This window comes from Phascolarctos cinereus, unplaced genomic scaffold (genome assembly GCF_003287225.1).
Source record: "Phascolarctos cinereus isolate Bilbo 61053 unplaced genomic scaffold, phaCin_HiC Scaffold_4;HRSCAF=312, whole genome shotgun sequence".
NCBI classification, from domain to species: domain Eukaryota; kingdom Metazoa; phylum Chordata; class Mammalia; order Diprotodontia; family Phascolarctidae; genus Phascolarctos; species Phascolarctos cinereus.
In genome coordinates, this window is record NW_027555847.1 from 106,005,093 (window position 1) to 106,019,036 (window position 13,944).

Sequence of the window (13,944 nt, forward strand, 5' to 3'; positions counted from 1 at the left end):
CAAGAGCTAGTAACACAGATAATTGTTACAAGGCTTGGCCTTTGGAAATAACCGACCTAATTCCTACTAAGAATAGGACTATTCCCCTCAAACTCAAAGTTTTGTGGTATCCTGAAAAAGGCCTTGGATCTGTCGCCTTCAAAGGTGAATCCTGGACAAAAGGGTCTTCCTCTAACACTTGAGGATAGTGAAGGCCTTCCTCAAGCTGGATCAACCCGCCTTCCCCTCTTCTCTCACTCTACTCTCCTTCCTACTTTAAATTTTAGCTAAATTGAACTACTAGCCTTCTTTTCTTTCCTATCTCTCTGGCTGTTTGTTCCAGCCATGCCCCAAGACTAGAATGTATCCCACCCTCTGCCCCAAGTCTTTGTTTTATGCTGTCTCTTCCTTCCATGTTCAATAAAGGCTCCTTTGACTCTGTCCCCAGTCCTACCTGCAACTTCTCAGAAGTGATCTTTTTTAGTTGTTGTTGTTGTTTTCTCCCACAGTACTTTGCCTGGACCTCTCCTTTAAATTTTACTTACTTTTTATCCCTTTGATCCTAGTTATTTGGGTGTGTGTCTCCCCACCCCAACTCCATCAGATTACAAGCACTTTGAGGGCATGGTCGATGCTGTATACCTTTGTATCACAAGCATTTGACATAGTTTTGTTTGGGGGTGCTAGAAAGCATCACTATAATGTAGAATTCCAGTTTTAGGAAGCCAGTTAGTCCCTACACAAAGGTCTGCTCCTAACTGCAGCCTGGGAAGACTGATAGGCTACCATGATACTGTAAACATGGCTGGCATTACAAATTGCCAATCATTTGTATCGCCCTATAATAATCACCCTAGATAAATCAAAATTATGCCTCCACTTAGGCAAGGAAAAAAGCAACAGTTGCCTCCCTATAACATTCTAAGCACTACACTATACATGGAAGGAAGGGGAGTCTCAATCTTATGCCATAGATGCTATATTTACCATATCATGAACCAATTTATGCATTTTGTTTTTACTAATTAAAAAATAATTTTTGCCACTAGAGGGCAATCTAGGGCTCAGTAAAAAAAAAACATTTAAATTTAAACCAAAAAAAATGTAAAATAACTTCACACCAAAAACCTTAAATTTGGAAGCTTCTCCCTGTCCTTATACTAGCCCCTCTTGGAACAGCTCTAGTCATTAGGAACTGATAATAGTGAGAAGAAGGAAATATTAAACAATTATTTTGTCTATTTTTTCCTATGTGGGAGAATGATATTCAAGCAGGAGCTCACTTATGGTACAAGATATCCTTTCAAACACTTGAAGGCATCTCTTTCACCCTTCCTAAATCTTCTTTTTCCCCTATCTAAACACGTCCACTTCTTTCAATCAACTCTTGTATGACCTACTTTCAAGTATCCTCTAGAAACCTTTCTTCTTCCTCTGTTAGTTATCCAGTTTACCAAAGTCCTTTCTAAAAAGTATTTCCAGAATGGAACACAGTATTCTGGGACTGTTCTGAAAAGGGTGAGATAAGATGGAATGATCATCTCCCTAGCTCTGGCCAGGCTTCCCATTAGTGAAGCCTAAGATCAAATTCGTTTTTTGGCTGCCATGTCACACTGTTCATTCAACTTGACCTTCCAGCCCACTAAAATCCTCCTTTTCATAGGAATGGCTGTCAAGCTATACTTTCCTCCTATAATCTTCTTCAGTTAACGTTTACAATCCAAATATTAGCCTTTAGGCTTATCATGATAAATGTATTACATTAGATTTGGCCCATTTTCTACCTTAAGAGCCTTATGAATCCTAATTCTGTTTTTCAACAAGTTATTTATCCCTCCCACCCTCATATCAATTCCAAAATTGATAAACATGCCATCTATGCCTTTATCCAAGGCACTGATAAAAATGTTTAATAGACAAGGCAAGCTAATGACACATACCTTTGGCACTCAGCCAGAGAAAGATAGTCCTCCAGATTGACCTTGATTATCCATCATTATGCCTTGGGTCTGTTCATCCAGCTACTTCCAAAGTTAACTAGCTCTACTACCATCTTGTACAGAGGCATCAGACTCTCAAGAAGAAAGCCCAAACCAGATTAAAATATAATTAAGAAATGTTTAACAAAATAAATAAAAACATAACAGAAATAAGAAAACAGCAATTTTGGTTTTCTAAATAAATATGCAGCACACAAGTTTCTCTTTGAAGTTGATAACTACTGACCTAGTCCACATTTCTAGGCTTAGCCACAAAGATGCTGTAATATTTTCTCTTAAGTGAGATCCTGAAATCTAAGTATATTGACCTATAGCAGAGGTTCTAAACCTGGGTCCATGAATTTGTTTTAAAAAATAAGTTAACACCTGTATTTCATTAAAATTGGTTTCCTTTACAATCTTATGTGTTGTATGCATTTTAAAGCACTGTCCTGAGAAGGGTTCAGTAGTCTTCAGCAGACTACTAAAAGGATCCCTGACCACACAAAAAAATAAGGGATCTAGAACACTTCCCTAATGTAGGTTATTAAATGCCCACTGAGCTCAGAACCCTGTGCTAGGCCTCAGTGGAAGATTCAAAGACCTAATCTACTGGTGTCCTAATCCTGTCAAAAAAAAAAAGGGAAAAAAACCATTTTTTGTAATGTTATGACCTCTTCTTCATAAACATGGCTCTTAAAAATCATGTATTATTTTTCTAACTGCTCAAATTATCCTTTAATAATAATATTGCTAGGAATCAAACTTAAACTATATTATTTATAGATTCAAACTTCTGTGTTTTTAAAAATACAAAAATTTGCTTACTTCCTGTTCTACCTCTCCTGCTCTCCATGATATTCTGATGATTTCTGAATCATTGAAAGAGGCTATGCAATTATATCCTCCACTTTTTTCAAAACTCTGTGATATAGCTTATCTGGGTTGGGATTTGTAATCATAGAATGTAATCAACTATCTTCCCACTTATCTTGGGTTTCAATTCCCTGTCACCTATTTTTATTCTATACTTTTTGGTCTGATCATCATTCTTGGTAGAAAAAAAATCAGACAAAATAACTGCTTAATAGTTCCTCCTTCTCAGTGTCATCCATCATTATTGATCTTATTTCCTCTTTGTTCTTTCCCCGAACATTAATTTTTTTTAAAGCCCTGCTGTTGACTTTAGCATTCATTTGTCACAAACCTCAATTCTTTTTTTTCAGTCTTCTTATAATAGGTGCCACATATTAATATTCATTTTCATGTACCTGCCTTTATTTGTCAATTACATTTTAATATCTACATTACTTAATGAGTTCACTGTATGTTCATAGCAATCTCTTTAGAAAATTCTTCAAAGAATAATTGAAAGATATAAATAAGCTGTTTTCAGAGGAAGAAATCCAAGCTATAAACAGCCATTTAAAACTTCTCTAACTCACTGTTGGAGAAATACACATTACAACAATTCTGACATCCTCACATCCATTAGATCAGCTAAGGTGACAGAAAAGGAAAATGACAAGATGTTGGAGAGGATGTGGGAAAACAGGTATACTAATGCACTATTTGTGTGGTGAACTGGTCCAATTATTCTGCAAAACTATTTTGAACTAATGCCCCCAAAGCTATTAAACTACACACACCTTTGACCCAGAGATACCACTTCTAGGTCTATACCCCAAAGAGGAAAAGGACCTTTTTTGTCGGTTCATTGTTTTCAGTTGTGTCTGACTCTTTGTGACTCCTTTTTGTGGGTTTTCTTGGAAAAGACTTGGGAATGGCTTGCATTTCCTTCTCCAGCTCATTTTACCTGTGAGGAAGCTGAGGCAAACAGGGTTAAATGACTTGCCCAGGGTCACACAACTATAAGTGTCTGAGGTTGGATTTGAGCTCAAGTATTCCTGACTCCAGGCCCAATGCTCCATCACTATGCTACCTAGTTGCCCATATGTACAAAAATATTTATTGTAGCTCTTTTTTGTGGTAGTGAAGCATTACAAATTGAATGTATGCCCACCAGTTGGGGAATGGCTGGACAAGTTATCCGTATGATAGAATATTATTGCGCTGTAAGAAATGATGAAGAGAATGGTTTCAGAAAAACCTGGGAAGACTTATATGAACTGATGTAAAGTGAAGTGAACACAATCAGAACTATTTCTACAATAACAAGGATAGAAACATTTAGTAACTCTGATTCAATGACCAACCACATTTCCAAAGGACTCATAATGAAACACGTTTTCTGCTTCCAGAGAGAGAACTGATGACTCATGATGCAGATTGGAACTTATTTTTTTCTATTTCTTGCTTTTTTTCTTTGAAGATGACTAATGTGGACATTTGTTTTACTTGTCTATACATATTTGTAATGGTTCTTATTTTTCTTGCCTTCTCAAAGGGAAGAGGGGAAGGAAGGAGGACAATAATTTGGAATTGAAAATAAAATGTAATAGAATTGAATTAAAGCTTAAAAAATCTTCAAGGGGCCTATGCTTTTGAGAAAGTTTTTGTAACAAATGACTCTGGCTGCCTCTAATCAAGTTTACTAGCTAGCTTTAATTTAGAAATCAAACAATTTTTGTTAAACCTCAAATTCAACAAGCACTTTTAAATGATATCTTTGTCTTATAGACACCATCCTGGGTGCTGGGGATATAAAGGTGAAAACAAAATGATCCTATACTCAAAGAGCTTATATTATATAGGGGGAAGGGGAAGTGGGATGCAACATTTATGCAGATAAATGCAAGATAATTTGAAGTTGGAGAGGACACTTTCAAGTCCAGGTATCAGAGAAGGAGAGGAGCTGGAGTCTGCAATAACTCTGGAAAGAAGAAGTAATTCTGAAAGTCATAGAATAAGGAACACATCCAGTCATGGGGTGATGGCAGATGGCAACATGTCCAGTATGGGAAATACCTATTCAACACAATTTGACACTAACATAGAGCATGTAAACTAGAGAAATGCAAAGTAACACCAGAAAGGTAGGTTGGAGTCATGTAGGTGAAGATTGTAAATGCCAGTCTAAGAGATATATACTTTTTCTGTAGTCTAGGAAGCTACTGGAGGTTTTCCAGAAGGAGAGTTAGTCACGTGTTCAGATCTGTGCCTTAGGAAGATTGTCTTAACATCAAGTGAAGGCTAAAAAGGAAGGATTAAAGAGAGAGATCCTGGAGGCTGGGAAAGCAGTTCAGAGGCTCTTCTAATAACTCACAGGAAAGAAGAAAAGAGTGGTTGGGCAAATGTTAGGAACATGATGCTGTAAATATGGAGGTAGAATTGATGGACCTTGGTACTTAATTGGACTTGTAGGCCAAGGGAGAAGAGAAGAGTCTATGAAATTTGATTCATGTGAATAATGAATCCTGTGAAATGGTTGCATTATTCTAATTGCCATTGCATATTTCCACTAGGCTAAAGCCAATTGCCATATTTTACATAACTATGATTTTGAATGCAAATTTGAATATACGCTATCCTTTCCACATCGCAACTTTCCCCATTGTGGTTTCAATATATTATGGGTCAACATAAGAAATTAAATGGAAATTTGGGGGGAGTTGGAAGCCACAGATGACAAGCAAAGGCCAGCAGACAACACAGAAAAAGTTTAGAAACTCAGAAATGCATAAAATATATGTATAGTATTATATAATATCAACATATTTTATCTTTTAATACCAGAATAATTCAGACTTATTCTCTGGTACGAAGGGAGAGTCAAAAAATTTTGTGTGAATTTTCCAGATCGTGGGAGCGCCACACTCCTAGCCCCTGTGATGTGGAAGGGATGACTGTAGCTGCCTACTTCATAGCATTCATTATTTCACTGATCAAAACTATCTGTAACATGTTGAGTCTGCAGAATTGAGGTTCCATCAACAGAAATGGAGTATGTGAGAGGAGAGGAATGTTTAAAGGGATATACTCTGAGTTTAGTTTTAAACACATTGAGTGCCAATCAGTCATCCAGATGATGTCCAGCAGGCAGTTGGAGACATAGGAATTAAGTTGAGGGACCAGATTAGCGTTGGACACATATGTATTTGTGAGTCGTGTACATAGGTATCTGGCCATGTCACACAAAAACATAGAGATACACACATACACATACATATATGTGTATGTGTGTATATGTGTATGTATAGATGTATACGTCTAAGTATATGTATATATATATGCCATATCACAAGTCAGTCTCCTCATTAGTGCTTCTCAGGATACAGCATTTACTGAGTGTTAAATCTAAATTCTTGATTTTAAAAATCATTATTCATGTGGGCTGGGGAGTTCAGTGTGTAGTAACTGTGACATTGTAAGCATGATGACCAAAACAGAACCATCTCCACCCAGGATATCTGGGCAGCTATGGAATGCAATGGATAGACTGCTGGGCCCTGAATCAGGAAGACCTGAGTTCAAATCTAACCTCAGATACCTCATGGCTGTGAACCCTGTGCAAAGTCACTTAGTTTCCTCAATTATGGGGATTCTGACATCACCTACCTCACAAGTTGTTGTGAGAAACAAATGAGATTGATAAAGTGTTTAGTACGATGTCTAACAGGTAGTAAGTACTGTATAAAAGCCTACTCCACTCCTCCTTCCTTCCCCAACCCCACCCCAGGCATTCTACAACACAAACAGCAAAACAGAAAGAAAACAACCAGTCTTCTCATTTGTCTGTCTGCATCGTTTATTGGAGACAGCAATGCTTTCCTTGATAGTTTATACATGAAGCGAGAGGCGCTGGTCTTTCATTTCACATGACTCAGGATGGACATGGCACATCCGAAGCGACACATTAAATCTCTGAAAGGGGCTGTACAGTTTAGATAAATAGAACTCTGAAGAACTTAACTAAGAGGACTCTTACAACCATTACAAAAGGAATGCCGATAAAGCTATGCACAGCACTGTACGCACACAATGAGGCCAGAAGAGGAGGGAAGAAACAGAGCTGACTGGAGCCACATACCTTGAACTGCTCAGCACACACACAAAAAATCATTATTTAGTCCTCATTGAGGGCAGAATATGCACAAATGGTGTTCAAAGAATACAAGGGGACAGTGGAAAGAGAAAAAAAAACACAGTAGACTGATTTTTCGGTCTATGAATAGGAGATAAATATTTCCTGGTGCTTTCCTTATTTGTCTCTGTGGCAAAGTATCACAGGGAACACACATGAATAAAGTGGCATCTCCCCACCCTGCCCTCCTTCCTCTTCCCTTCTGTGCCAGCTCTGTGCCCAGCTATCTTGTAGAAACGTTATGATCTCATGCATTATTTTTGCAGAGCAAGCACATTGGATTTGGCAGCCTAAGTCCCTTTTTTGGTTCCTTGCAAGATGTTTCTGCAAAGACATCTCCTCTCATCTGTGGACATTTTTTCACTGGAAATCAAATGCGGGCTTTTCTTTTACAGAAAGGGGGAGGAAAACTGGTGGTGTGTCAGTAGAGGGTATAAATGGTTACAAAAGACAGCCAGTTTTCAGAGAAGCCTTTGAATTTCCATTGTACCTTTTTTACTGACCACATCTCAAGACTATTCATTCTGATCAGAAGACAATGTGCTGGTGAGGCAATATCAGACAGCTTAGTGAGCTGGGGATCCTGGGAAGGGGGACACAGAGTGGCAAGAACACTTCTCTCTTGAAATGGAGAGCAGAGGCTTAAAAATGACCTCGAGGTGATAGACGTTATCTTCATTAGGATGGACTGACTGCATTAAGCCACCTGATCACACCTCAGGGAGACACGTCTCCTTAAAATGTTCAAACAGCTGCTGGCTGTGACCATGGATTGGCCTAGTTTGGCAAGCAGGAAGCATATGCCATTTACTGTGCAGGAAGATATCGTCCATCACCATGGCCAGAGCAGGGCAGCCAATGGGACCAAAGATGCTCAGTGGGATTGGGTGACATTGACCACTGCAGTTTGTACTTGGGAGGTGCTTAAAGCAGCATTTCCAAAGCAGTGGCATTAAACTGAACTACCTGGGCCAAGAGTTGGCAAGCCAGCCAGCAAGACATTCTAATGAGGCAGAGCAACCAGAATCTCCACATAGTTGATAGGGAAGAAGCCTGACTGACCATGGAGCATCCCCTCATACCAGTTCTCATCAATCTGGTTAGTGAGGGTAATGACATCACCCTCCTTAAAACCTAACTCGCCTTCATTTTCAGGTTCAAAGTCGTACAAAGCTCGGCAGCAAGGCTGATCCATTGGGACACCTAAGAGACAGGAAATAGAGAAAAGCAAAGAAACAAAACATTTAGCATTGTAGCACCTGATATCTACTCTTGTCAAATTAGAGATTGCTGTACTCCCCATGTTAACTCCTATTCTGTTCCCTAGCTTTACCTCACAAAAGGGAAATGATGCAGACCATACCCACAGCACAGTTATCATTCTTCATGCCTTTCCTCAAGCTGGTAGATTAAGCCAGTCCTAGGACTTAGAGTCTGGAAAGCTGTTGGTCAAGTTCTGTTTGCATTATTCTTATGGAGGCTGTAATATGATGAAAGGAACACCGAATCTGATGTTGGAAGACCTGGATTCAAATTCTGGATCTGCAACTTGCTAGCTATGTGATTTGGAGCTGATCCCTTCATCTCTCCGTGGTAAAGTTTTTTCTTATGCCAAATGTAGCAAGGTGGGAAGTAATACTCAAACATTCCTCAAGAGGGAAATATTAAAGAGAGGCAAAGAATAAGTATCTATTAAATGCCTACTATGTGCGATGAACTGTGCTAAGTACTTTATAAATATTATTGAATTTGAAGGTACAAGGATCAATGAGATATGATGTATAAAGCATATAAACCATAAGCCTTAAGACACTATGTAAATGCTAGCTCTGGTTATTACTGAGGGTGGTTACTACTGAGTTTAATATAGCAACTAGCAATATTAGGCTTCCCACAGTTTGTTTGTTTGTTTGTTTTAAGGGACTTGAGGGCTCAGGTGGTATGTGGTCAAAGTCGACTTCACAGCATGATCCATCCAGGGGACTTTTTTTACATAAAGACCTTCAGGCATTTTGCACAGCTGAGATAATGTGGCATCATGAATTAGATCTAATGGTCCATATGAATTTTTGCAATCAAGAGTCCATTTCTCCCCTCAATCCCTCCTCTGGGGAATAAGTAAGCTCGCACTCCCACGACCAGTTCCCCTAAGGCTAGAACTGCATGGATGTTGTGAAAGCCACCAAATTAATAACAACCCATCAAATGAAAATCTAACTAAGTGCTTCATTTCTGGAAAGAGAGAGGTATAGAGATAGACTCAGCCTCCATTATGACTGGTCCTGGGGGCTACCCAAAAGATTTTCTGTCCCATCATCTTGAGTCAATCAGAATACACATAGTACTTAGGGCTCCAATTGCTATTTAATGCCACCCAGTTCTTTAATCTTAGCCTCCTAAGAACATCTTCAGTCTATTTTTCTTTTTTCAGAAGAACAACAAACACTGGAGATTCAGGGAGAAGGTGGTGAGGTTCCCACATATCCTTTAAAACCAAATGCAAAACCACTGAAAATGAAGACTGTTTGCCAAATGTGTCACCCATATTTTTTATTACCATCTGTGGGGAAAAGAGGAAAATTTAAAGAATGCATTAATGAGAATATATTCATTTCCCCAATAGAAAGGAAAATTTATTTTTTTATTGTACCAACCTCAGTCCCACAGCACAATGAATTGTTGAAAACCTGGCAGGTGTCATGACTCAAACTGTATTAGTATGCAAGACAGCCATGCCAGTGTTGTTCAAAGAATCTGACTCAATGTGTTCCTGGGGGTGGGCTAGATCATGTAGTAGGCAATGGGGTGTAGGAGAACATAACAAAGAAAGGGGAAAATGGAATCAAAGACTGAAACTCAATCTCCCAGTGCTGATATAATATGTCAAGGGAAGTGATTTCCTACCCAGGAAAAAAAAGGATGCTCAAAATCCAAGCGTGTTGGGAGAGTAGATTACAAGATTAGTATGTGCGTAGGAACTGATTAAAAAGAACAGGAAGGAAAATGTGAAGAATTAGTGACTTATAAAGACAGGGGCTAGAAAGAAGGAGAAAGAAGAGAAAAGAGGGAAGAAAGGGGGAGGAGAAAGAAAAAGAAAATGGGACAAAGGGAATAATAGAAAGAGGGAAAGAGTGGACAAATAATGGAGGGAGGGAGAGAAGGTGCAAGGACAAAGAGGAAGGGATCCTTTTTCAAATGATTACAACCAGGCAAAGAATAAATTAGGAAGAGGAAAAAGAAATTACTGTGACTTGAATGAAATCTAGGAGGATTAATCTCAGGATTACTTCAAAGGATTCTAATGGAAAGTTTTCTACTTCCTTTTTAACAAAATCTACACCCTGTTGCACCTGACCTGTTGGTTTAGGAGTGCTAGTATGGGACAGGCCTCCATTGTGTTGAGTATTGTCACCAGATGAAAACTCCAGGCTCATGCGAGGTTTAGGCTGATACTCTCTTCTAGGCTGAGATGAAGCTTCTCTTATCCTGTATAAGGAACCAGCAAAATCAATCAGTAAAAAATCAGATAAAAATGAAAAAGAAAAAGAAAACCAGTATCAATATTAATGAACCAGAATCAAAAATGCACAACTGTTCTTATAACTTAGGTATGTCTATTATATTTGTTCTTAAATTATGAACCAAAAGATAGGGGCCATGGGAGAGAGACCACTCCTTATTCAATGTTCTGGGTGCTTGACAAAGGTGACTCATGGCCAATGATGAGGGACTGAATGAGTGTTATAGTTTATTTCGTGAAGAGGTTAAGTTTACCATCAGGAAAGGTGGGCAATTTATTCTTAATACTTTGATCAGAAGGGTGCAATACCTTTCTTCAAGCCTGACAGTAACTTGCTGCAGAATCTGGGAAGCCTGCTTGTGGTACTCCAGCTGGGCTTGTACCAGAGCAGAGAGCTGGCTCACCTGTTCAATCTGCACATCAAGAGAAAAAAGTGAATCTTAGAGCAATGCTATCAAGTCACTTTTTACAGATCACTCCTTCAAACATCCAGCAAATATTTAATACTATGCAATGGGCATAATGCCAGGAGCTGGAGAGACAAAAAAAACAAAAAACAAAAAACAGTTCATGACCTCAAGGGACTTTCATTCCCTCAAGGGACTTTTTGTATGGAAATCACACCCCCCCACACACACACAGCAAGAGCGAGAGTGAAAGACACAGAGAAAGAGAAACACAAAATATATAAGAAGTAAATAAAAAATTATTTGTGAGGTTGCTAGTCTCTGGAGGGTCAAGAGAAGCTTTGTGGAGGAAGTGGTGTCTGAATCTATGAATAAATTAACTCAATATTTAAGGTACAGATGTCATACGGTCACAGGTTAGTCAACTCTATTAGCGTCTGGGTTATCTGATTAAGATAGCAATGAATGCAGATTTTATAACTAATAATGAAAATTAAAAATAGGGTCCACCACTGTTAGTCTTGCTCATTTGAAATGCAAGGGCATGAGTTACAAAAGAAAATTATTTTGATCTGTGAACATAACACGATGTATCAGTGGAAATAACAACAACATGGTTTCTTAAAGTGTGACTTACTAGACATATGTCTAAGTAACCATTCTAAATATTTGGGTTTCTGTTAGAAAATAACATAAAATAACTCTGTGATTAAGATACAAAAAGCTCAGAGCTAACTAGGAAATTTTAGAACGGCATTTGGCATAACATACTGGACTCTTGGTGCTAAGATAGGTACCAGAATTCAAAGGGAAAATGCTAAATGGTAGGGACTCATTTCCTTCCCTTCCATAGTGATAAACATTTCTATATGCCCCATTCCAAACAGATATGGTGTTAAGAATAATTCTTATACCACTGATTGCTCAAGGATGTTATTAAGGCTTATTAAATGGTGAATAATTGAACCAATCTTTCACTAACATGTACACTTCCTCCGGTGATGTATCTTCAAATCCATTTACATCTTTCCAAGATATGTTATTCTTGTCCACGCTCTCTGAAAAATTATGTATAGAGATTTAACCAAAGGGTTGGACGCTTTCTTCTATGTCTTGCATCTGCCCATTAGTTTTCCCTTGCTCTTACTAAATGATTGACTCACTAAATGACCCCCTTTTCTCATTACACATTTCGTGGATGTTACCTTTCATACTGTTTCTTACATAGCATGATTGCTAATATGGTAAAGTATGTGATGGAAAGAGTATTTTAATTGTAGAGAGGAAAGAATTGGTCTCGAGTCTTGGCTCTGATATTTGTCACTGATGCAACCTTGATAAACTCACTTACCTTTTTGAGTCTCCTGTCTTCATTTAAGAACAATAATATTCTGTTGCAGGAAATCCATTTTGTACATTTTACCATGTTAGATAAATATGAGCGGCAGCCCTTTAAATGTACTTCAATGAAAATAGCATAAAGAACACTTTTCCTTGCTTTTCTTTGCAGTTGTTAACCTTTTAAAATATATCCCTTTCTAGCTTATCCTCATCAGCCATACTCTTCAATAACGCCAACCAGGTACCCAAGTCCCTGTTCATGACAGAGTAATTTGGATGTCAAGAGTATTAATTAATGTGTTAATGTATTTAAATAAGCATATAATCACATGATTCCAATGTCAAGCCGAAATAAAACAGTCAGTAATCTGCTCACATCCATTTCCAGGAGGTTGAACATGCTCGACTCAGCAATTTCTTTAGACTCATCAAATTTCTCTAGAGCTTGACGAAGCTCCTCATCGGGAATCTTGCCTTGTCTTTTCTTCTTGTAATCAAAGTCCAGGCGTCGACCCTCCAACTTCTTTAGATGATGCTGAAAAATTGAAGGATAGAAAGGATTGAGGAAAAGCTTTTGAAGGGAAATCCAATGAAGATGGAATAAAAGGATAAAGGAAAGGAGAGGTGGAAGACCTGGATGGTAATCTTAATTCCATCACGTTATTTATGAAACTTGGGGTAAGTCACTTAATTTCTCCAAACTTTAGTCTACTCATTTATGAAATTGGGATAATAATATCATCTCTGTCTCCATCACTTAGTTATTGAAAGTCTAAACGGAGATCACAGTTGGAAAACCCTTTAAAAGTTGTATTTAGCTATATAAAACAGAGGCTATGGATAAGGACTTGACTAGGGGATTCACTAGTATAAGAAATTGTCAGCTAAGAAAATTCCCTCTATCAACGTAGGTCAGCACATTCTCTGTTACCAATCTTAGAAAGTTGACTGGAAAACCATTAAAAACCATTAAAATGACTTGCCTTGGGTCACATATCTAATATGTTTAAGAAGTCAAACTTACTCATCAGATCCAGCTGGCTCCAAGGCTGGCTCTCCAGCCACTTTACTGCTTACCTCAATGAAGTGTTTTGAAGAAAACACTTTGCAAATTTCAAATGTTCCAATACTATAGGTACCTGTGATTTCATAGGCATAGTTATTACTTTTACCTTTACCAATCCAGACTACAATCTCTCCATTGCTTTAGCTAATGAATTTCTATAGCTAAAAATGAAATGACAAGAAACAAAACAAATGAACAACAAAAAAAAAACCATCACTTGCTATCCAACCCTCAGGTGATGAGGCTCTGTACATTTGGCTAGATGGGGACTTAAACAGCAGATATATTGGTCCGGTTCTTTATTGGTCCTGTACTCAAAACCATACCAACATTGTAGAATTGAGAAAATCTCACGTCAATTTTTGAGCACAGCCTTGAGGACACAGAGTCAGCTACATTCCACAATGAGGCATCGGAAGAAAATTTTAGTGGAATGTAAACCTGAATGAAACATGTAAATGTGAACTCTCATTTTTAAATTTCTTTTTAGTTTTCAATATTCACTTCTATAAGATTTTGAGTTCTAAATTTTCTCCCTTTCCCTCTGTTCCCCCCCCTCCCAAGGCAGTGTGCAATCTGATATAGGCTACACATGTACAATCACATTA

General features: G+C 38.1%; 1 protein-coding gene across 1 annotated transcript in view; it reads right to left on the minus strand.

The window, feature by feature from the left end:
- Positions 1–6,642: 6,642 nt before the first annotated feature.
- SH3GL2 (SH3 domain containing GRB2 like 2, endophilin A1) overlaps positions 6,643–13,944 on the minus strand; it is a 241,175-nt gene continuing 233,873 nt past the window's right edge. The window contains 4 exon segments of the mRNA XM_021002245.2: positions 6,643–8,205; positions 10,358–10,488; positions 10,832–10,935; positions 12,647–12,805. Of these exon segments, the coding sequence (XP_020857904.1) occupies positions 8,006–8,205; positions 10,358–10,488; positions 10,832–10,935; positions 12,647–12,805 (594 nt within the window). The 3' untranslated portion in view covers positions 6,643–8,005.